Source organism: Cucurbita pepo, chromosome 8, assembly GCF_057944985.1.
Source record: "Cucurbita pepo subsp. pepo isolate OVF chromosome 8, ASM5794498v1, whole genome shotgun sequence".
Classification (NCBI taxonomy): domain Eukaryota; kingdom Viridiplantae; phylum Streptophyta; class Magnoliopsida; order Cucurbitales; family Cucurbitaceae; genus Cucurbita; species Cucurbita pepo.
The window spans coordinates 1,760,609-1,783,630 of NC_141805.1; the positions used below are offsets into that span (position 1 = coordinate 1,760,609).

The 23,022-nt window shown below is 36.4% G+C and overlaps 4 protein-coding genes across 5 annotated transcripts; 3 read left to right on the forward strand and 1 right to left on the reverse strand.

Moving 5' to 3' along the window:
* The first annotated feature begins 437 nt into the window (after positions 1–437).
* LOC111799569 (emp24/gp25L/p24 family/GOLD family protein) lies at positions 438–2,841 on the forward strand. Its single transcript, XM_023682941.2, has 4 exons — positions 438–694; positions 1,534–1,720; positions 1,814–1,921; positions 2,587–2,841. Exons 1-4 carry the CDS (start codon positions 476–478, stop codon positions 2,718–2,720), a joined length of 648 nt encoding a protein of 215 aa, XP_023538709.1. The 5' UTR covers positions 438–475; the 3' UTR covers positions 2,721–2,841.
* Positions 2,842–5,105: 2,264 nt separating this feature from the next.
* LOC111801100 (stem-specific protein TSJT1) lies at positions 5,106–6,956 on the forward strand. Its single transcript, XM_023685081.2, has 4 exons — positions 5,106–5,409; positions 5,980–6,220; positions 6,311–6,431; positions 6,532–6,956. Exons 1-4 carry the CDS (start codon positions 5,210–5,212, stop codon positions 6,720–6,722), a joined length of 753 nt encoding a protein of 250 aa, XP_023540849.1. The 5' UTR covers positions 5,106–5,209; the 3' UTR covers positions 6,723–6,956.
* A 35-nt stretch (positions 6,957–6,991) lies between these two features.
* On the reverse strand, positions 6,992–11,153 carry DMC1 (DNA repair (Rad51) family protein). Its single transcript, XM_087126477.1, has 14 exons — positions 10,855–11,153; positions 10,662–10,747; positions 10,119–10,210; positions 9,970–10,041; positions 9,808–9,846; positions 9,506–9,563; positions 9,378–9,423; positions 9,229–9,274; positions 8,720–8,781; positions 8,529–8,595; positions 8,358–8,450; positions 8,213–8,281; positions 8,025–8,103; positions 6,992–7,797 (listed from the first exon to the last, which is right to left on the reverse strand). Exons 1-14 carry the CDS (start codon positions 10,872–10,874, stop codon positions 7,502–7,504), a joined length of 1,125 nt encoding a protein of 374 aa, XP_086982603.1. The 5' UTR covers positions 10,875–11,153; the 3' UTR covers positions 6,992–7,501.
* A 1,008-nt stretch (positions 11,154–12,161) lies between these two features.
* Positions 12,162–19,861, forward strand: LOC111800263 (Leucine-rich repeat protein kinase family protein). Of its 2 annotated transcripts, none has more exons than XM_023683877.2 (11): positions 12,162–12,975; positions 13,758–14,052; positions 14,247–14,412; positions 14,506–15,256; positions 15,371–15,794; positions 15,901–16,082; positions 16,353–16,512; positions 16,677–16,904; positions 16,990–17,337; positions 18,976–19,077; positions 19,232–19,861. In XM_023683877.2, exons 1-11 carry the CDS (start codon positions 12,464–12,466, stop codon positions 19,484–19,486), a joined length of 3,423 nt encoding a protein of 1,140 aa, XP_023539645.2. In that variant the 5' UTR covers positions 12,162–12,463; the 3' UTR covers positions 19,487–19,861. The 2 variants fall into 2 exon arrangements, with proteins under 2 accessions (XP_023539645.2, XP_023539646.2); XM_023683878.2 differs by having other exon boundaries at positions 13,788–14,052.
* The last annotated feature ends 3,161 nt before the right edge of the window (positions 19,862–23,022 follow it).

The window sequence follows — 23,022 nt, forward strand, 5'->3', positions numbered from 1 at the left end:
TATATTTATATATTTTATATTTTATGTCTTGTTTCAATTTTTTTATTTTATTATTATTATTATTATTATTATTTTTGCCAATCATATCATAAACTATTGATTTTTGTTGGTTATATGGGCAAACGGCTTTAAATTTATCTAAAAAGAGAAATTGAAAAATAAGAAAAGATTAGATATAAATGGGCCCATAAGAACAGCTTGGCAACCAGTTAAAAAGCCCAATAGGCCCAATATATAAGCCCAAAAGAACGATAAAATAAAGGAAAAATGGATTAGGTGATTAGAGATTTGAAAACTAAATAACTTTTTAAGCCGCCGGCTTATTTTCCAATATGTTCTATAATGGAAAGACTAGTTTTCAAAAAACAAGAAAAGGGTACTTTTGTAAATTGATTGGTGATTAGTGCTACTTAACCAGTTATAAACTTCGGACTAAAGGATCTGAAAGGAAAAAGAAAACCGAGAAGGCGAGAAAATGGAAAGGAGGCTGAGAGAGACGGGATTCGGATATCTGTTGGCGGGTCTTCTTCTGGCGAGCCTATTCGCCGGAATCGATTCGATATCGGTCACAGTCAACGAGCTTGAATGCGTTTATGAGTACGTTTTGTACGAAGGCGACACTGTTTCTGGCAATTTTGTGGTGGTCGATCATGATATTTTCTGGGGCGCCGATCATCCCGGCATTGATTTCTCTGTAAATTCCTATCTTTTCTATCTTCAATCTGTTATTGTGTTTATGTTTGCATGTAGATGGATTTCATTACTGCCGATTTGTTGGTTGTGCTCGATTAAGATTGGATCTTAGATCGGGGGATCTTGGGATAGTGGGAGAGGGTTTAGTTTTAATTTCTGATATTTCTGGGAAATTTTATAATCTTCGTTATGAAATTGGCGTGGGAAAGAATGTGAGAGCTTGTGTGTTGATTTTGACTTTTTAAAACACGGTGGAAAATTTTTCCCTTTTGTTAATTCGACGTCTAGGGTTCGTTTGTTTTAAATTATGGTTTTGAGAGATGATATGTTAGATTGATAATTGGATTCTTTATCTTGTGAGCTGCGAGATGATTCGTTATTGAACAGTTTCTGATCAATAGATTCACAGTTATAAGCCCCTTTTCGAGCCTGAACGGACTGATACCCTGTAATTTTCTTCGTTTTTGAAATTGTATGGTTCAATTGTTCATGGTTTGTAGAATTGGCGATCTCTTGCTCCCCTTTGTTAAAATTTTTGTTTTTGTAATAACTACGACGAGTCATGATTCTCAACTCAATTCCTTAGGTTTACTTGGTTATTGAGCGCATCTTCACAATAGGGTTTCTAAAACGGTGGTTCAAACAATGTTTAGAAAAGTTGATGAGTTGCATTGTTGTTGTTGTTGTTCTTCTTCTTTTAATCTATGTGAAGCTACTTGTGTTCTTTCATTGTTTATGGTTGGCTGGACATTGGGGTGCCTGGAATTTCTTGTCTGATCGTTTTATATCAATGATAAAATGCTGTTTGAAGATATCCTTATATGGGTTATTTTCGTGCAGGTTACATCTCCCGCAGGTAATGTGGTTCACTCTTTGAAGGAGACCTCTGGCGACAAGTTTGAGTTCAAGGCTCCTCGTAGTGGAATGTATAAATTCTGTTTTCATAATCCCTACTCGACTCCGGAGACTGTTTCTTTCTACATCCATGTGGGTCACATTCCGAACGAACATGACCTTGCTAAAGATGGTAATTGATTAACTTCTGCATTGCTAAAGTCTTGGTTGCCTGTGAGAATTTAACACATTTCTCTTCTCACCTTGTTATGGTCACTTCTGGCAGAACACCTAGACCCTATAAATGTTAAGATTGCTGAGCTTAGAGAGGCATTGGAGTCAGTCACTGCTGAGCAGAAATATTTGAAAGCACGTGATGCTCGCCACCGTCACAGTATGTGGTTTATTTTTATGCATGGTTTTGGTTTTATGAATTCGTTTGTTTATGCCATTTCTGGGAATTCTTGCTAGCAAATGTTGAAAACGCCAGCTGAATATTGTTCGTGGGCATTATATTGAAATCACTTTTCTTTTTTATTCCTAGTCTAATATTAATGTAGAGGCATAGACAACTCACAAGCTCTTACATAATAGCAATCACATAATAAAATAGCAATCTTCCTTCATTTTACCACATTTTTAGGCTTGTTTTTGTATGCCCTAGCCCCCCCCCCCCCAAAACAAAATTTGGTGTGAATCATTTGCAGTTAACCGAATGTCAGAATGTTAGCTTTCTGAACGTAAATGTGTGAGATTGTTACTATAGCTGAACAACGAAAGCTTGAATTTTTTAGTTCGAATTCGTGAAATGTTGTTTTCCCATCTTCATTGTTTACTAATATAATAGTCCACACGTCAAGACTCGTGATGAAATTGGCTCTACAGTTGAGGGAGCAACAAAAGAATCTTAAATTTATTCTAGCCTATCTACTTAAGTTTTTGAATTGATTTATGGGTGATTCTATGACACACAAAAGATTTTGGTAATCTTTTTGCTACCTTTTCCTTACGCCATTGTCGTGATCAAGTTGATAACTTATTGTTCTCCTTTTGATGCAGCAAACGAAAGCACAAGAAAGCGCGTAATTTTCTATACAGTGGGAGAGTATTTGTTGCTTGCTGTTGCAAGTGGGCTACAGGTCGTTTACATTCGTCGGCTGTTCAGTAAGTCAGTTGCATATAACCGGGTGTGAGCAATCCTAGTGATAAAGTTGTTGCTTCTGTGTTAGGTTTCAGGAACCTTAGGAATGAGTTATAGACAATTATTCGTTGAAAAAGTTAACATTGAGTATATTATATAATCACTTTTGACCATTCTACAGTTTTAAATTTTAATAAGTTGGTTATATGTTCCATGAGTTATCTATATTCTTTAAGGAAAAACCATTTTCCCTATGCATCTGGGAAAGGATGTTTGCGACTCCAGATGACATCCTCATTGCCCTTCTTTTGTTTACAGCAATAACAGCACTCAAGCTAAATGACATGAATTTACTGCATATTTGATGGTTGGGGCATAACTCTCGAGTAACGAGGATTAGACCCTAATTACCGTTTCAAAAGTTTCGAGTCAAAGCCATCGGTATCACTACCTTTTTTGTCTTTGCTTACTGTAGAATCTAACGTAGCCAACTTGAGTGGAGCTACTAGATTTTGGAAGAGGAAGTCATTCATAACTTTAAAATATTTCTCATACTTGGTTCTTCATCTATTGGGGAGGAGGTAAGGATGGGAAAACTTCTCTGAGGGAAATTTAGAAATGGAAAACCCAAATAGTACAATATCGGCTTGTGGTGGTCTGGGCTTGTGCTATTATAAATCCTCTTCCACGTTTCGAAGGAAGAATACAAAAGGTAAGCTTGAAAGGGAAAGCCAAAAAATGACAATATCCGTTGGCGGTGGGCTTGGGCTTGGGCTCAAATTTGGGTTCGGGAAAGTCAAAAAATGACAATATCTGTTGGCGGTTGGCTCGGGTTTGGGCTTGAGTTTGAGCTCATACAAGGTTTAGGAGGGCTCGGTCCATTGTGCAAGGCATGGCTCTTGGAATTTCTTTCCAGATGGAGCATTCGGCTTCGAATTTTGGTTGTGTTTAATCTTGGTTTTAGTTCAGGGGGATCATTAATCCTTCAATCTTGGTGTTAATATCCATGAAATCTTTCCTTTTAATCTGTCATAAGTGGGTATGACGGTTTATGATCCAAATTAGGGTTTGCTTTTAATCTGTCATAAGTGGGTATGAGGGTTTATGTTTATGATCCAAATTAGGGTTTGATATCAATTTACATATTAATAATCTATCAATACTCGAATTTTAAATGATTTGTAATATACAGATAATCAATAGGTAATAGGTAAGTATATTAAAAGATAAAAAAAAAAAAAAATAGAATTATTATATTTATATGCAAGTAATCATTTCTTACAGATTTATTTTAGTAAATAATTATATTATCCGAAAATGTATTCTTAAATTATATTCAATTTTGGTATGGAATGATTCATAAACATTTAATTGTTTCAATCCAACCATCAGTCCATAGAAAAAGGAATTTCAAATATTCAATTAGTGGATACAAAGTCAGATACAATGTTCCATCCACGTGTTGCTGACTCATAATTAATTAATTGATTGATTACAACTTTTTTTTTTTAATAAAAAAAAAAAAAGTCCTTCCCTTCATCCCCAAATTTCTCCAACATCCCACCAAAATGACGTTCAAAAATAAATATTTATTTTATTAAATACTTTTAAAATTATTAATATTATTTTGGTTCTCTACTGTTAAATTTGCTGTATATATATATATATTTCATTTGAAACATGTTTGTTTATATCCATTTTTATTTGAATATAAATTAATAATTTTTAATTTTTTTAATTTGATTAATCTGAATTTCTGACTGTATTACTACGTGGTGTTCCACGTTATGAATGGATATGCTTCAGATTCCATCAGTACGACACCATTAGTTTTTTTAGTAAAAAATAAAAATAAAAAAAATTATTTTTTTTGGTTCCCTCCCAAAACCCTTACCCCTTTCACAAAATTACAAGAGAACCCCTACACTATGGATAATTGGGGTAATTAACTAATAATTAAATTTTTCGTTATCTAATATTTAATTCATTCATATCACATGGCTCTAACGTTCATCCACATCAGAACGCCACACATATAATTAAAGCTAAATCATCTACCGTTAAATACGTGATGCCAAAATAATAATGAAAATTAATATAGTTTTATTTTAAAAGTTCAAAAAAAAAAAAAAAAAAAAAACTGAAAATGAAAATATTGTTTATTAAGTTATAAAAGTTTCTAAACTTTCCAAATTTGTATATAGAAAGAAATATATTAAAATGGATATAAAGCGATGCTAAAGCTAAAAGTAATTATAGAATAATCACTTTATTCAGCTTTTCCCTACAAAATTATTCTCATAAAAATAAAAATAAAAATAAAACTGTGGGTGCAAGTTAGTAAATAATGAAAATTAGAGAAATAAGGAGGGGCAATAGCGGAAATTCACTAACCTTATTATTATTATTTATTTTTCTTTTTATTTCCGTCCTTCAAGACCATGCGATCCTTCATCGCCCGTATTTGCGAGTCCCTGCATTCACAAACGAAACCAATCGTGTTTTAGTTCATCTAATTTTTCTGATCGACGATCTTCGAAAATGCTCGCCGTCTTCGACAAATCGGTGGCCAAAAGTCCCGACGCTCTGCAGAGCCCTCACTCCGACTCCGTTTGGGCTCTCAAAGATGGAATTCTCGCCAAGCATTTTAGCTCTGTGTACCCTGACTCTGTCATTGTCAACCTCGGCTCCGCCGGTCTCTTGGCCTATTCCGTCGAGAAGAAAAACCCTCTCCTCCCGAGGTATTTCGATTAACTTCTTTTTCTTCATTTTTTTGGGGAAAACTATAATGTTCGTCTCTGTTTTTCTGATTGTTTCTTCATTTTTTATGTTTTTTCTGGATCTGATTGCTGATCTCATTAAGCTTCTGTATTCCTGTGATTTCATCTGCAGTGTTTTTCGTTTTGGGTTGCTGAGATTCTGTTTGAACTTACAAGAATCGAGTTTTCCTTGTGTATTTGATTTTACCTGCAATCAGGGGTTTACTTATATGATATTATGTCGTTAATTTGTGTTCTTTGAAGCAACTATTGGGCATTTTTTGTTTTGCTTCAGATTTTCCATTTTGACTCGATCGAAATTTTGGAGGGTCAAATCTTTCCAGATCAATGTTTAGTTTATATAATTTTAAACTTATGGGATTCTTGGTTTGGTAAGATTCTTTTACACTTCATCAATCATCAATAATTTTTATGGGATTTGTGTCGAATCGTTGGGGTTTGTTTGGCTTCTTGATTCTTTATTCTTGTAAGAGCATTTGTTAGATTTGGCTGCTGTTGGAAAATTGATGAAATTTGTGTTTATAACCATAGATTATTCGCGGTTGTGGACGACATTTTCTGCTTGTTCCAAGGGCACATTGAGAATGTTGCTCAGTTGAAGCAACAATATGGATTGAACAAAGCTGCGAATGAGGTTATCATCGTTATCGAAGCGTATCGAACGTTAAGGGATCGGGGTCCATATCCAGCTGATCAGGTGGTGAGAGATATTCAAGGGAAATTTGTGTTTGTTCTATTTGACAGTTCCTCAAAAGCTGCATTTTTTGCTTCTGTAAGTTGTTGCCCTGATCCCTTAGTTTAACCATTGATTGCTGCAGATTTCTTGTGTTTTTAACCTATTTTGTGTCTTTTTAATTCGTAGGATGCTGATGGGAGTGTTCCTCTCCACTGGGGAACTGATTCTGAGGGACAGCTAGTTCTCTCGGATGATGTAGAAATTATGAAGAAGGGTTGTGGAAAGTCATTTGCTTCTTTCCCCAAAGGTAATTTTTTATGGGAACTGTGGGCATCTCTTCTGGTATCATATCATATTCGCAGATGGTTCTTTTGTTTATTATTCATTGATTCTCTGCACTATGTTAGGTTGTTTCTTCACAACGTCCGGTGGGTTGAGGAGTTTTGAGCATCCACTGAATGAGCTGAAGCCAGTGCCAAGGGTGGACAGTTCAGGTCATGTCTGTGGAGCCAATTTCAAGGTGGATGAAGAGGCTCGAAAGGAAAGTTCTGGCATGCCAAGAGTTGGGAGTGCTGCAAACTGGTCATCAAACTATTGAGTGCACTATTCGGCAAAGGCTTTGTTTACTTTGGCCTTGGCCTTCCTCCAGCTTCTTTCCATATTTCCATATTTCATTACTCTTTAACTGTGCCTTGTAAATGGGTACTTAGGGTTTATACTTCCCTTCCCGTTATGGGCATGTTTATGCAGTTACAACTTAATATCATATGAAACTTGCTGTGGCTTATTTGAGTTACATTCTAGATACGTGGAATAATAGTCTGTTTCTAAATGTTTTTGGGGTTGCCCTTCTCTAACAATTGGCTCTATATGTGTTCATAATGGCTGAAGGGGGGCATTTATCCAAACAGATTTTCGCTGGTTTTGGATTTATGCCAAAAAGTTGCTCCTTGCAAAAATTGCATATTTGGCTGTATCTGAATAGAGTTGCAATTTAATGTTTACTAGAGAAAACGCTTTTTCATTATTTTTCCAAATGGATTGCATATGGGGTAGCTAAAGACGTTATGGATGCTAGAAGATACAATGTACATAGGGTCCTACATACTGTCACTTCAAGATAAAAATATGTATCCAGTAACTAGATGAAAAGTTTAAAACATTTCAACCTGTGTTTCCTTTAATTTTCCAGCACCACATGAGACGTCAATCCTTTGCATCTGCAATGCCCCCTGGTGTTATCTGAAAAACGTGGTTCTGTCAAGGAAAAAATTGTGTGAAAGGTGTAGCCAGCCTTTTCTCTTCTGCTTTATCTACAATATTTATCAAGTGCAATTTTTATGCAGTGATATGAGTGCAGTAGAAGAATTGTAGGACTTACTGCTTGCATACATCTTTGGTTCCATGATTTCGGAAATCGTTGAGAGTCATGGGATTTATGTTTATACTAACCAGAAAATGATAAATGAAGGTGTTGAAGTGTGACGTGATGTGAGGTAAGGATATAGCTTCAGACTCTGGCAAATTAGGAGCATCAAACACCTTACAGATGCGTTGTTCTCCTTTGCCTTTCCTGAACATCAGTCTTACCGTGGCAGCATGGGCAAGAACGTGGCCTCCTGCTGGTTTTTTTGGGTCTGATACGAACACTCCTCCACCTGGGTCTGCAACAACTGTTGTCAACAAGACAGATGGCGCGTTCAGTGACCAACATTTTGAATGATAAACACCAGTTCGGTGTACTCAACGGCAAACGATTTAGTCTCGGTAAATCCAGCTAATACAAGAAGTACCAAGGTCAAGATTCTTTGAACATAAATTGAGCTAACATGTCTGTCATGGATTGCCTGAATGAGATGACTAAGCACTAGAAACGACTTCCATAAAGTTCAATCGCTACCTTGGTTGGTCATGTAAACTGCTACATTATACTCTTCTGCAATTTTAGTTAATCGGGACAGCATCTGCGCCAGTTTTTGCTGCACGTGACAACCAGCTTGTGTCATAATTGATGAAACAAGGTGACAGGTGAGATTTAGATAGGGAAATTAAATTCTAAGACGACTGTTGAAGTCTATAGGATTCGACCTGGCGCTCTGCAAGTTCTCCTCTTCCAGTGAAATCCACTCGAAAAAGTGCAATGATAGAGTCAACAATCTGAAATTAAGAGATAGAATGTATGTCAGGCAACATAGTTTTTGACATTTGAATTACAAGTTACCAGGTGACTCACCAGAAGTTTAAACGGTTCTTCAGACATTTTTGCCGCAAGGCCGAGCAAGAGGTTATGCTGATGTTCGTAGGTGTAGGCACGAGCATATATGATCTATTTCCATTAGCAGCAAATTAATAAAAGATTTGTGATCTTGTTGAAAGAAGCTATATGCAAAAGAATGGTGCTTACATTATCTAGCACAGCTCCCGGGTCCATGCCAAATCTTTCAGCTATAGGCACAATTCGATCAGGTCGGCTGCAAGTGCGTGTGGTCAAGGAGAGGACATATTGAAAAGGGGAACATCTCTGAAGATAATCATTTCAATTCTCTAGACATGCCGCAATAACGACATGATAAAAGAAGCTTCAGAAGAGGATACAAAGTGCCTTCAGTGTCGATGTATGCAACCTTTCCATTCCCTCCCCGCATGTTGGTGGGAAGCTGCCAAGGCAAACGCCAAGCACAATCGTTAAGATGTTATCAGATTTGATGCAGCTAAAGAGGCGCTAAGTACTTCCGAGATTTATAAGAAAGATAAGTAAACCTGAGCTTTTCTTTGAATACATATATTACCAAATATAGCATTACATAAATCGAACTCAATTTTAAAGATCAGATGCGAAGCCGAACAAGTATATGCTTCCAGGTTTTCTGAAATACAATCTCAATTGTAATTCCATAACTATCTTGTGTGTACTTGACTTTCACTGGAGACTAGTAAGAGTAAGCTTTATAACAGGTGCCAGGAGAGTGAAAGGCATAAGTTATATTTGGACGGTGTCAAAACGATTTCTGTTAGTAACTATTAAAATTTCATCGACTGAGAACCGGAAAAAGGAACAAGACTACATTGTACCCCAATGAATCTTCAGATGAGGCGTAGATTACCTGCGTAGAGACGCATAGAGTATGCGCGAGTTGCGTTTTCCCGGACCTAGCATTCGTTTAACGAGGTCAGAGGAGAACGGCAATTTAAATACGGGACTTCGATTTTCAATAAACAAAATTGAAGCGCCTTTTAACATATACATCCTCACCTGAATTCTCCAAAAGCTTCCGTGATCGCTAGAGTTTCAATTCCACCTTTTGGAAAGAATTAAAACAATATTGAATGCTTATGATTGGTGAGATAGTGAAAAAAGGAACGTGGTAAATCAGGACTTGCCTCCTAAGAGTTCATCGAGAGCCTGGCTTCCAGTCGTAATGCGAACTACAGACTTTCTCTACAAACAAAAATCAAGGACTCAGTCTGCATTTCATGACGGACAGTATTTTCCTAGAATATATCTTGAACTTATAGGAGCTACTAGAAAAACTAAAGGAAATCGTATACAGTTGTTTCCGAACGCAGAACTTATAGCATGCGGGAAAGGAAAGGGAAACTATGCGAACTATAATTTTTTGGTGAAGTATGGATCTATTTGGTTACACTCAATTTGTTACAAATAAAAAACAGAAGCAGCTTACCCTGAGAAGAACGTCGCTTCCAGTGATATAACCAAAATTCTGAAAAACGACAGACATAATAACTGTTAATTGAAGAAAAGCTGGACTTCATCGCATTATGACATCATTGTGTAAACCATTGCACGCATCGTGGATAACAGAAGTGGTGATTGAGTCACTAACCACTAGCTTTTCGGCAGCTTCGCAGATCTTATCAACCTTCGCTTCGGATAAACCTTTTATCCCTGTCAAGTGCTGAGATACAAAACCCTTGGTCACTATAATTACATCAAATTCAGAATATATAGAATCGGATGTAAGAATTGTTCTACCTTCTTCGTGTGCATCATCAAACCATTGCAAGTGTATATCCCTGCATCCTGAAGCTTCTTCACGTCTCCAGCATTAATTCCATGAGAAGTCACTGCACAGAAAATGCCATGGGAACTCTATCAGATGTAGTGGAACAACAGTACAGCATGATAGTTAGTTGATGGCTAAAACTAGTTGTATCTTCTCCTCGACTTTAGCAAAACTCTGGTAGAATTGCATGCCTTGAGAAAATAGACCACTACAAAAAATAAACCTAGCTAAACTGGATGCAAGGCTATCGCGAACTGAAAGGATCACTAAATTAAAATTCTGATGAATCAATCGAATGAGATTCAGTGATGCCGTATCGGCAATCTCATATCTCTTCGGAGAAAGAAAATCAATTAGAATTGGAGTTTTTCAAATCAACCTCGAGGTCAACAAGCAAATCACTAAGATAGAAAGTCATGAAATCAAGTTTTGCACAAAACAAGCGTCAGCGAGGAAATTCTTTGAATAGCGAAACCATAACTTAATTATAAGTTGTAAGCTCTGAAACTTACGTTTATCGATTGCTTCGAACAAGTCGTCTTCATCCTCAATATCTTCGCGCTCTACAATCTGAAGTTGCTGGCTCTGTTCTTCCGCTCTGAGCAACATCACATAGACAAAATGAGAGAGAATGCGATGGATAGATTACAAAGTAATTGTTATAATCTGAAAACGAAAGATAACGAGAACAAATCTCTAACTCACTTGAGCGTTGCGAGCATCATTGTTGGCTTTGAAGGTGCCTAAATCGGAGGAGAACTATTTCCTGCTTGTGAACGAAACAGGGGAAGCCGTCTGGAACTTAAGAACGAAAAAAAATTAAATGACAACTGAATTTATAAGGAAGCGGGAACTTGTAAACGGCGGGGAAATTATGCGTTTTGACATGGCCTACATTAGCAAAAGCGTGACTACTTGGAAAGGGTATTTAGGACTTTTCACATCTTTTGGGATAACGCGCCCAAATTGATGTGAGCACTCCCATCTCCAGGAGACTGGCGTAACTAATTTTGCAAATCCCTACCGTCTCGGGGATATATTTGACTTTTCACTACCAGACTAACAAACCTGGATAATAATATACGTTCTTATCTTTTATCAATACGTGTCCAAATCTATAGTAACAATATATTATATTTTTTTATATTAAATAATTTAATAGGGAGAGAAAGTGAAAAACAAATTAAAAAAATAATACTTTTAATTTGTTTTAAAGAAATTCCTAAACTTTTTTTTTCCAGCTAAAATTACCAAATTAAACAAATTGTATCAGTAAAACTGTAAATTAAAAATTTTATCGATTAATATATACTTATAAATTTATCAAACTCTCATTGATTAATTAATTTAGGTTATTGACTTAATTAATCTGATCCATATTCCAAAATTTGCAATCCTATTATTACGTGATATTGTAAATTCAAAATGATATCAATTTAATTATATTAATTATTAAATACGATTTACGCTATATATATATATATATATATATATGCTTATTTTTCCCCTTTTGGAACGGATTTAATGTTTGTTTTTATTAGTGATGTTTTCGTAAGCATTAAGTATTTACTCTAACGAGTAACGTAATTATTAATTTTCAAATTTATTTCATATGGGTCACAATAATATTATTTTATTAAATAAAATGAATGTGGATTTTATTTTAAAGTCTTGTTTTATTTTTTCTTTCAAAATATTTATAACATTTATAAAAAATGATTAAGTAAATTAAAGATTAAAAATAACATTTTTATTGGTAGTATAGTTAGTTAATTAAATTAATTAAAAATATAAAATGAGATTATGATAATTATATTTATTTATTTATTGACTGAAATATTTGTGAGATTTAAAAGAACTAAATTGAGAATTATGTGGAACATTTTTAATGAAAAAAAAAAAAAAAACGAAGAAATAAGGAGGTAAAAACGGAAAATAAAAGGGGAGCGTCTTGAAGGAAAGGTGGCGTGCTCAAAGCGTATACTGACCAATTATATATCCCCGTCCCGTTATAACGTTTTCTTTTCCCACTGTCTCACTGGATTTCTAGGGTTTCTCTTCTTAACTTATTCACCAGGAGCGGTCCTCTTCCGGGCCTTTTCTTCCCGCTCCTTCTGCCCCTTTCCATGGATTATCCCTTTCTTTAACTTCAAATTTTGCTCGTTCTTATATTTCATTCCATGCTTTACGCTTTATATATATATTTTTTGTTTCTGGATTATTTGATTCCTGTTCTGAAGGCTAAAACCTTCAACACTTCGATTCTTCGCCATTCTGACCTGTGGATTAATCCCGGAAGGCGCTGTTGCCCTCAATGCAGCTTCTTAACTCCGAAGAAACGGTCGCCGACTCGTCGGAAAGCGGCCTTGGGGAGGAAAGAAATTTGAAATCTTCTAACTTGGTTTCGTTTGAGGGTGATAGTGGAAACGAAACCGATGATTCGGTTATTGATGTATCGGGGAGAAACTTGGATTCTCACTTCTTGGAGGGTTCCCACAGCTCAGTGAAGGGTCTGTACATATTTCGGAATGCGTTCAATTTGATTCCGAAATCAGTTGGCAACTTTGGAGAATTGAGAATGCTGAAGTTCTTCGGGAACGAGATTAATTTGTTTCCGCCGGAGTTGAAGAATTTTTCGGGGTTAGAATGCTTGCAGGTGAAGTTATCATCACCGGGTTTTGGTGGTTTATCATTACACGAACTGAAGGATCTGAAGGAGCTCGAGCTATCAAAGATTCCACCTAAACCTTCGTCGTTTCCAATTCTTAGTGAGATCGCTGGCCTTAAGTGCTTGACTAAGCTCACTGTTTGTCACTTTTCTATTAGGTGAGTGAGCCTCATTTATACCTGTTTAGAAGTATAAAAGAAGTTGAACATTCCATCATTGCTTTAATAGCCTGCTGTGCTTGTTAGTTAGATGAGAATTTCATTCATACGAAGGTAGAACGAACTAATCTTATTAAGAAAATGATGAAGCGAGTTGGATTGTTTGATTGTTTTCTGCTTTTCAATATTATATGTTATGGTCTATTGGAATGTTTTAGAAAGAGACAAAGTGACATTAGAGTGTCACTTTCTTTTGAACAATCCAAATGATTTGGAAAACAGTGACTAAAGTCTCATTCACTCTCGTCAATTTATTTTGAAGTTTTACCTAGGCTATCACATTAGGTGATATAGGAATCTAAAATTAGGATCTTTCTTCAATTGTTGCTGTAGGGTATCATTTTGAATGATAGATTATGTAATTGTTGGTGTTTGCATGCAAGTGTACGTACATGTCTATCACTTTTAGAAGTGTCAATTTTCCACGAGTTAATAGTGTCTTAAAAGTTTTAATATAATCCATATCTTTTTTTATTATTTAACTAGTGATTCATTTCTACTAGCCGGACATGTAACTGTGGCATCGATGTTGAATATCAGCTCATTAATTGTGATGTCTTGCTGTATAGATCCATACCTGGATGGATAAACAACGTATGTAGACTGATGATACAATATGATGTTTTGTGATGTGAACTATTGAGCTTTAGTATGATTTTCATAACCATTTTTCATCCTAGTTTGTAAGTTTCTTATTATTTATTTATCTACTCTTAAACAAGGTATCTTTGTCGCGTTCCCTTTTCCTTCAGATTCCTTCCTCCTGAAATTGGCTGCCTGGATAGTTTGGAGTATCTAGATCTCTCATTTAATAAGATGAAGAGCCTTCCAGCAGAAATAGGCTATTTGAATGCCTTGATATCCTTGAGAGTTGCCAATAACAAGTTGGTGGAACTACCTCCAGCTTTGTCCTCCCTGCAAAAGTTGGAGAATTTGGATCTCTCAAGTAATAGGTTAACGTCATTGGGATCTCTTGAACTTGTATCTATGCATAGCCTCAAGAACTTAAATTTACAGGTATTTTGTCTTTTTTATTATATTTTATGTATATTTACATAATTTCTTTTGCAAGTTGGTAATTGTAACCTTTCTGTCCAATCTAATGGTTTAGATCCTGTTCACTTAAATTTATTATACACGTTTTTACTCTGAATATGACAGCATATATTTTTTTAATTTTGTTTTCGCTATGGTTTTTCCTTGTGGTATAGTACAATAAGTTTCTAAGAAGCTGTCAGATACCCTCCTGGATACGCTGCAACTTTGAAGGAAATTGTGGAGACAAAATAGCTGATGAAGAATGTATTAGTTCTACAGTTGAAATGGATGTTTATGAAGCCACCATTCCAGACAATAGTGATAATTTTCCACATAAAGGTGTGTTCTGCGGTCATTTTATGCTCAATGATTGAACATGGATTTTTCATTTTGGTTCTTTGATTTTCACTGTCAAGAACTCTGTTTTTGCAGGTATTCGTAATCTCTCATCAAACCTATTAATGGGATCTTCAACAAACAGTAGATCATTTGCATCTCGAAAATCAGGTAAGCGATGGCGGAGACGACATTATTTACAGCAAAAAGCTCGCCAGGAGCGTTTGAATAATAGCAGGAAGTGGAAAGGAGTAGATCATCATACTGAAGTGAAGATCCATGAAAATCATGAACTTGGGCGGCTTGACACTGCTCCTACTTCTGAAACTACAGTTGAAGATTCATCAGTTATTGAGGAGTTATATGATAGTAAAGAGACCAGTCATGGAAAAGATGAAGGGGAAGATCTTATCAAGAACCACGAGAAGGACAACTTTGATGTCAAAAAGGAACTACCTGTGGAGGATTGCTCAGGTATCTGTAGTGGTGCTGCAGGAAAAATGACAAGGGACGACAATGAATGTCGTGAGCCCAGTGAGACTTTGCCGCTACCAGGAAATGAAGCACGTGACCTAGAAGGGTCATCGTCCCAAATATCAAAGGATAATGCTAAGTTGAAAAGATATTCTGAGAGGGAACTTGATAATCCTAAACCTTGCAAGTCAAGAAAGGCTGCTGAAGATAGCTCAAGTTTATCTTGCAAGTACAATAATATATCATTTTGCAGCGTTGAAGATTATGTACCGGATGGATTTTATGATGCAGGGCGTGATCGTCCCTTTATGTCATTAAGGAATTATGAGCAAAATTTTCATCTTGATTCTCGTGAAGTCATTCTTGTCAACAGGTAGATTAGTTAAGACATTATATTGGTGACTGATTATTTATTGAGTAGATTGAGTATCCAATGACTTTCATACTGGGGAGTGGAAAATGATAATGATTATTTGTATGTGCCCAGGGAACATGATGAATTATTAGACTCTACAGTGATATCTGCCAAGTCATTGGTACTTCGTCTAAAGCAGATTAACCGAACCCAAGAAAGACATCAAGTTCTTGATGACATGCATATCATACAAGTACTTGCTCTATTTGTGTCTGATCATTTTGGAGGCAGTGATAGAAGTGCAATGGTTGAGAAAACACGGAAAGCGGTTTCTGGTTCCAAGTATCAGAAGCCTTTTGTCTGCACCTGCTCAACTGGAGATCGGAATAATCTTACTGCGTCCACTAAATTAACGGTGGATAATTATGAGGATATTCTTTTTACTGATATCTGTGAGAAATCTCTTCGTGCTATTAAAGCTAGTCGAAATTCCGTCATAGTTCCCCTTGGAGCTCTGAAATTTGGTGTGTGCAGGCATAGAGCGCTTCTTCTTAAGGTGATTATCTTACTGTAATAACCTTTCCTTGCTTGTTCTTGTTGGGTCTTTCTGTAATGACTGGTTTTATATTTACTTGGATTTAACAAAGCTTTGATTACCTCAGTATTTGTGTGACCGAATGGAGCCTCCAGTACCTTGTGAGCTTGTGAGAGGTTACTTGGATTTCTTGCCTCATGCCTGGAATGTGATCTTAGTGAAAAGAGGCAATGCTTTGGTTCGAATGGTTGTTGATGCATGTCGACCAAATGATATACGAGAAGAAGCAGATCCCGAGTATTTTTGTAGGTAGGTTTCTCTTGTCAGTTCCAATGGCCTTGACATTTCTCCAACTACATATGCATGTTCAAGGCTTGATTCTGAACGTCTAATGTTCCTGTGCACTTGTTTATTTATTTTATTGTTATGATAATGTAGATTCGTTCTTTATTATTCTGTATAGTGTTTGTTCTTAACTTTATTACACTTTGATTCAGTTCCATGTTTCAGAATTCATTGCTTACAGTTTTGATCTGATATATTTATATTTAGCTTATAACTTTTTGTTTGTTGTGATAGGTATATTCCTCTCAGTCGTGCAGAACTTCCTATTTCTTTCGGAATGTCACCCAGTCCAGGATTTTCCTTCCCGTCTCTGTCCAACTGTGATGAGATTGAGAAGGCACCTTCTAGTTCTGTGATAAAGTGCAAACTTGGGTCAGTTGAGGCTGCTGCAAAGGTAACATTTTAGACGATTAAAAAGTTTTGTTTATCTTAATGTTATGCTGTACTGATTTGAGGTATTATTTTAATTAGTATTGTGCTATGCTGTGTGCTATATCGTTGCTTTTTTCATTTAGAAACCTTTGATGAGGTACATTTATTATGTGTTGGACATTGCAGTTACGGATGCTTGAAGTTTGTGAATCTTCATTTGATGAGATAAGGAACTTTGAATACAGTTGCTTAGGTGAAGTTAGAATACTGGGTGCTTTGAAACACTCCTGCATAGTACAGATGTATGGGCATCAGTTATCTTCTGAATGGATTCCTTCTGAGGATGGAAAACCGAAGCGCCGGTTACTTAGATCTGCAATTTTTTTAGAGCACGTTAAAGGGGGATCTTTAAAGGTAAACTGTCTTATAGCTTGTTACGTTACCATTTTTGTATCAGTAATTGTTTTTCTCAATTTATGTTCTGTTTTGTATGTTGTAGAGCTACTTGGACAAGTCGTTCCAAGCTGGGAAAAAGCACATTCCAATGGATCTGGCATTGCATGTAGCTCGAGATGTTGCAAGTGCTTTGGTAGAGCTGCATTCAAAACACATCATTCATCGTGACATCAAAAGTGAAAATGTTTTGATAGATTTTGATGAAAATTCGGATGGAGTTCCCATGGTTAAGCTTTGTGATTTTGATAGAGCAGTGCCCCTTCGATCTTCCTTGCACACTTGTTGCATTGCACATACTGGAATACCTCCTCCTGATGTTTGTGTTGGAACACCTCGATGGATGGCTCCAGAAGTTCTACGAGCAATGCATACACCAAATGTTTATGGACTGGTATGTAGATTAGCATTTTACTTTTTTCTTGTGGATGTGTTAGGCTTTCAGATCAGCGTTTCTTTTTGACACTACTGAGTCATTCTTGGTATGGTGCTATACATTTCTAACTATCTGTTCTGGCTAAGAGTGGAATGGAAATATGCCAATATGCCATGAAGTTGAGAAGAATTAGGAGAATAATGAAGTGTCCGGAAATGCTCTCTGGAAAATATTTATTTCTATCATAGAATGGGATTTTTTTTGTCTGGGGGGGGGGGGGGGGGGGGGGGCAGTTTCTTTGTAGAAAAATATCTAGACCCCAGGGACCTGTCAGTTTGTTGTTGGGTGGATTGCAACAGGATTGAAGACCTCTGGCAAAGGGTGTCCGAGATTTTGGGTTCAGGGTGTTCTGTTAACAAGCTGGATGCTAGGAATTGACACGTTGTTGGAACTACAGATGGACTTGATATTTCCCGCAAAGGGGTGTGGTAGGGGTGGATGTATATGAGGTATAGGCTTGCTGACTTTGAAGAAGAAAGAGGAAAATGCAGGGATAAGGTAATATACTTCTTAATGAGCTGGAAGAGAAGACTGATTTTTACGCCCCATTTTTAACACAGTGAGATGGTTCAAACAAATGCCCAAATAGCCCCACCCTTTTTTGTCAGGATTTCAATAGAGTTGCTTTTTATTCTGGATTTTTATTCTGTTTAGGGGGGGAAAAGGTACACAAACAGCTACCAATTTTTATGGTCTATGGGTGGGCCTACTTGGAGAAAACCCTAGCTACTTTCGAGAGCAGAGTGTATGGGTGTCACTAGCAAAACTTTGGCTATTAACATAGAAAGCAGACGGACTTAAGGGACAGTGGGGAATAATTAGACTCTCAATGGGTTTGCTTCACTTGCTTTTTAGCTTCATCGTTTAACCACTCCTCGATGATAAAGTGTGTTTTAAGGGCAAAAAATTGTTAGGAATCCACAATTGTTAGGTATTTGTCTGTTTGCCAACTGTGAATTTAACATATTTGGATATGTGGGGGATAGGTAGCCTACAGGTTACAATTCTTCGGAACAAATATTTAACCTTACTATGTGGCAACTGCATCCAGCTAAATGTCAAACTCCCTGCCATCAACTAACTTCTGAGAACTCCCTACCACACCTATCTATGCCAAGTTTCCCTGCCAATAATGTAAGGAGGTAGCCCTGGCATAGGGTGTTGAGAGGTTATATTATCTTTTTCCTGTAAAACCATTAGCAAGGACTGAATGGGAGATGCTAGATGTCAGTACCAGGAAGGAAGTGATGTGTGAGAGTGATGCAAGCTAAATATATATCTGGGAACTGGAGCGAGATGTGTTTTTATTGGGGTGTCCCAAACCTCTCAAATGTTTGGAGGTTTTGTAACTGCCCATTCACACTTTCTTCCGTTCTTTTGTGTTCTATCAAAAATATATTCTTGCCATTTGGATTGTAATTTAAAATTAGCATTCTGCGTCCATCCTGTCATTCCCCAGTACACTTTGCGAGTTTGTGTAAAAGGAAATTCATGCATCGTCTGATTTTTCTCACACCACACATTTAGTTGTGCATTATGTGGTCAAGTTATGATGTCGATAATTTGATGATATTTCATTCTTACCTTTGGTTGCAGGAAGTGGATATTTGGTCATTTGGATGTCTGTTATTTGAACTGTTGACTTTTCAAATTCCGTACTTGGGGCTGACAGAACTGCAGATTTTCGATCAACTTCAGGTTTCTTTTACTCTCTTGATCTAGTTTTCCATTTCCCAGGACTTCTTTAAAAAGAATTGGATCTCATTTTTTTAGAAGTAAAATTGCCATTTAGATCCAAATTTGAAGGTGTAGGATTTTCCCTGATCAATAATTATGCCCTCAACCTGAACAGATGGGCAAAAGGCCAGAATTGATAGGAGAGCTTGAGGAGGAGGCACTGGGGTTGATAAAGGAAAGCTCAATGTCTCAATCTGTTCAAGAATCAGATGGTTCAGAGAAAGACCAAGAAACCAAAACATTCTTGATCGACTTGTTTTGCAAGTGTACTCAAAAAAATCCGAATGACCGACCAACAGCGGAAGAACTACACAAAATTCTGCTTGAGCACACAGCCAAAGTGAAATCTTTAGAAAAACTAGCCACATGAAATTGATACCCTCAGCTGCCCCATAACCTTATCCCAAATTTTTGAAGCCCTAGAGTGTTTGTATTATGTTTCCTGGATCCTTGTAGTAGGGCCTTCTGTCCCCTGAATTAGTCATAGTCTCACAGGTTGTTTTAGAATACAGTGGCTGGCGCTAAGTAAGTAGTAAAGGTAGAATATCTAATCGTAATGTAATTAAAACCCACAATTTTTTAGGCAAATTTACCCCCACATCCAAACCAGTGAGGAGAATTGATTCTGATGCAGTTGTGTGTAGAGAAAACTTGAGGAAGACATTTAAGAGCAACGTGGGATCCTCATTAGTTGTACCCCTCACCGTTGTCTTCAACATAATCTTATTATCAATTGTTTTCCCCATGCTTTCTTTGACCTGACCGTCCTTGATAAAGATTTTAGCTTTATCTGCTTTATACAGAGCCACGCGGATATCATCATAATCTTCATATTCCCTCACTGAATCCTTCTCTTTTCTCTTCATCATTCTGTTCGTGTAATGTAATCAAGTGAAAGAAAGAGTTTATTCTGAGTTTAGAACCTTGGCTTGACTAGTTCATCGAGTTTTTATTTTTTATGTTATTGATTAACATGTGGGAGTAATAGATTCGAACCAATGACTTGTTGATCAACTTTGATTAGTTTATCAGGTTTAGATTGACCAATGACTTGATCGGTACTGATCAACATGTGGGAGTAATAGATTTGAACCAATGACTTATTAATCAGCTAGTTTATCAGGTTTAGATGGACGTGTTCGAACACAGCAGGCAGGCGCGTAGTTACAGCTTGATGCTGAAAAAGAAAAAGGTGGCCGACTTTCCTTTACAAATATATTAGACCGACACGACACGAGGATTATTCTGAATTTAGAATCTTGGGGGGAACCCTAATCCTAGGTAGGCATAGAACTTGAAGGTCCTTAATTGTTTAAATAAGAACCCTCTGCCCTTTTGAGCTTTCTTTAACCCCACAAACACAGAAAGAAAAAGGGTTTGCCTTTTGTGCCTTTTGCCATTGCCTCCTCGAAGCACACATAAGGACCACCCTTAAGATAAATGACCCCTCAATTTCTAGCCTCTCTAGGGGTTGTTGGGCTAACCCCTTTTAATTTTAAATTTTTAATCCTTCATTCTGATTCCCTTCTCCTTTCATAAAGCCTTAAAGTCGACATTCATAATAAATTTTTATATCAACCCGATCGCTAGCTCTTTCTGTTTCTACCGAACCATTTATTGTCACTAAAATTGGTTCGTATGTTTGTATACTTGGGAGCATCTAATATATTCGAGAAATGTTTAATATAATAATAAAGAATATAAGTAGTAGGCTTAGGTCTTAAAGGTAAAATGGACACGTGAGATCCATGTTTCCCATTTGGCGTGCCTATTACGCATCAAAATATGTACCCAAAAAGGGGATATAAATACGCAAATGTTGGGATCTTCAAGTCTTGTATTAAATCATTAAAAATTCAATTTTTGTATTTAATAAGTATTTATTTATTTTTAAATTTTTAAAAATTGAATAATGATAAAATCATATTGGTGGATTTATATGGTACGAAACTATGCAAAATTGTAAGTTTAATTGCAAAGTTAAGATTCTTTATATTCTCATATTAAAGTAGTAAAGAGTATGATAATATAAGTGAATAATTATTACATATATAATAAGCTTTACAAGTCACTCACCATGATAGTTCTTATTTTTTTAATTACATGAGGTAAAAAACTTTTTTGAGGGTAAATTTTCAAACAAGGACACACTTTCAATTTTTAAACTAAAAAATTTAATGTCCACAAGTTTGAGATACATTTCTAAGGAAAAAAATTATTTTGTGACAATCGAGTAAATAAGAGTTACACGAACGTATCGGACTATTAAGTGTTGTTTGAGATCCCATTCTTTATAATGGAGTGGAAACCTCTCGCTAGTTGACACATTTTAAAATCGTGAGACTAATGGTTGTACATAATGGCCCAAAATAAACAATGTCTACTAGCGGTGGGTTTGAGCCAGACACCAAGTAGTGTGCCAATGAGGATGTTGGACCTAGAGGTGGGTAGATTGTAAGATCTCATATTGGTTGGAGAGGAGAATGAAACATTTCTTATAAGAATGTAAAAACCTCTCTTTAAAAGACGCATTTTAAGTCGTGAGGCTGACAACGATACATAACAAAGCAAAAGGACAATATCTACTAACGATAGACTTGGACCGTTACATGTCGAATTTGGATTCATATTATATTATAACTTTGGAAGAAAAACAATAAACATATTCCATTTAATAAGCATTTATATCTATAAGATATGCTTTTCATTTTAAATTCGCATGGGATTAAACAAATGATCAAGAGTATTCAAAGCCAACGCCTTTGTTATAACAACTCATATTCAGAATTTGGATCAAGATTTGATACTTGATAGTCCCAACATTCTCTTATAACATGGTCACGTTACTTACTTCTCACTTTTAAGAGTGAAGACTATCTTCACATACCAACACGGGTCTTTTCAACATGTTTTATTCTCACCCAACATAGAATTACTTCAAGCAAAACAGCTGAAAACAAAGTTGTTTCTAGTTGGTACGAGTAGTAACTTTCAATTTTTTTAAAAACGTTTTTCTTGGTCATTCTATCATTAAGATTGCTCTTATTCGGTTGTGGCTTCGGTTCATTCATGTACCCATCTTTTACTCTACTATTACATACATCGACCTCTTAAACGGACACGGGCCATGAACACCCCAACCAGTATGAATATGTATCTCTTTGCTAAACTCGACTTAAGTATTAGTATTGATGTGACAAACATCACACGATGTGTTATTTTTATCTTTCGTAGGTCACATTTCTCGTGATTTGTCATCGGTAACACGGGCGATCGATCGACCTATCTATGCCTAAGTTTAAAATATAATTCAAATTCAAAACCCTAAAAGTGACAAGGAAGAATTCTCATGCACAAACGTTCCCATGTTTTTGTTTTGGCTCTTTGGATTGTTCTAAGAATAAAGTGTTCTTCGTTTATGGTGAAACACATTCTAATCTCTGTCGGTCTCTCTCTCTCTCTCTCTCTGTCATAGCTAGAGAGAGAAAGAGAGAGTAAAAAAGGGCCTCCACGCGAATATAGGGTTCTCAAGGGGTAATTAATGCAAAAAAATGAACCCACCAAGCCCTTCTCTGCAAAAGAGCTGCATGAGTTAGGGTTGGCGTGATAATATTCAATTTGCACCAACAAGGGACCACTGTTTTATTTTTACTTTTCTTTTTAGTCCCTCCTTTTTTAGTTTCTTCTATTTATACCCCTCTTCTTCAACCTCTTGCTTCTCCATCCTAAACCCTAATTTCATCACCTTTTCCCTTCAAATTATGGTGAATCACTAACAGTTGAAGCTGCCAGCATGATCTTAAATTTTCTCTCTCTTGTTTTCGTCGTCGAGGAAATATCAGATCATGCGACAGTTTCACCTGTTGTCGTTTTTCCCTCACAAACCCTAATCCCTTCAAAATTTTC

Excerpts from the sequence above, each read along its gene's own strand:
- LOC111799569 (XM_023682941.2), top strand. The coding sequence starts at position 476 with ATGGAAAGGAGGCTGAGAGAGACGGGATTCGGATATCTGTTGGCGGGT. Across the intron at positions 695-1,533 it reads ATCCCGGCATTGATTTCTCT|GTTACATCTCCCGCAGGTAA; the intron begins GTAAATTCCTAT and ends ATTTTCGTGCAG. Across the intron at positions 1,922-2,586 it reads TGATGCTCGCCACCGTCACA|CAAACGAAAGCACAAGAAAG; the intron begins GTATGTGGTTTA and ends CTTTTGATGCAG.
- LOC111801100 (XM_023685081.2), top strand. The coding sequence starts at position 5,210 with ATGCTCGCCGTCTTCGACAAATCGGTGGCCAAAAGTCCCGACGCTCTG. Across the intron at positions 5,410-5,979 it reads AAAAACCCTCTCCTCCCGAG|ATTATTCGCGGTTGTGGACG; the intron begins GTATTTCGATTA and ends TTATAACCATAG. Across the intron at positions 6,221-6,310 it reads AAGCTGCATTTTTTGCTTCT|GATGCTGATGGGAGTGTTCC; the intron begins GTAAGTTGTTGC and ends TTTAATTCGTAG.
- DMC1 (XM_087126477.1), bottom strand. The coding sequence starts at position 10,874 with ATGATGCTCGCAACGCTCAA. Across the intron at positions 8,282-8,357 it reads AAGAACCGTTTAAACTTCTG|ATTGTTGACTCTATCATTGC; the intron begins GTGAGTCACCTG and ends TCTTAATTTCAG. Across the intron at positions 8,104-8,212 it reads GAGAACTTGCAGAGCGCCAG|CAAAAACTGGCGCAGATGCT; the intron begins GTCGAATCCTAT and ends TGTCACGTGCAG.
- LOC111800263 (XM_023683877.2), top strand. The coding sequence starts at position 12,464 with ATGCAGCTTCTTAACTCCGAAGAAACGGTCGCCGACTCGTCGGAAAGC. Across the intron at positions 14,053-14,246 it reads TCAAGAACTTAAATTTACAG|TACAATAAGTTTCTAAGAAG; the intron begins GTATTTTGTCTT and ends CTTGTGGTATAG. Across the intron at positions 19,078-19,231 it reads AGATTTTCGATCAACTTCAG|ATGGGCAAAAGGCCAGAATT; the intron begins GTTTCTTTTACT and ends CAACCTGAACAG.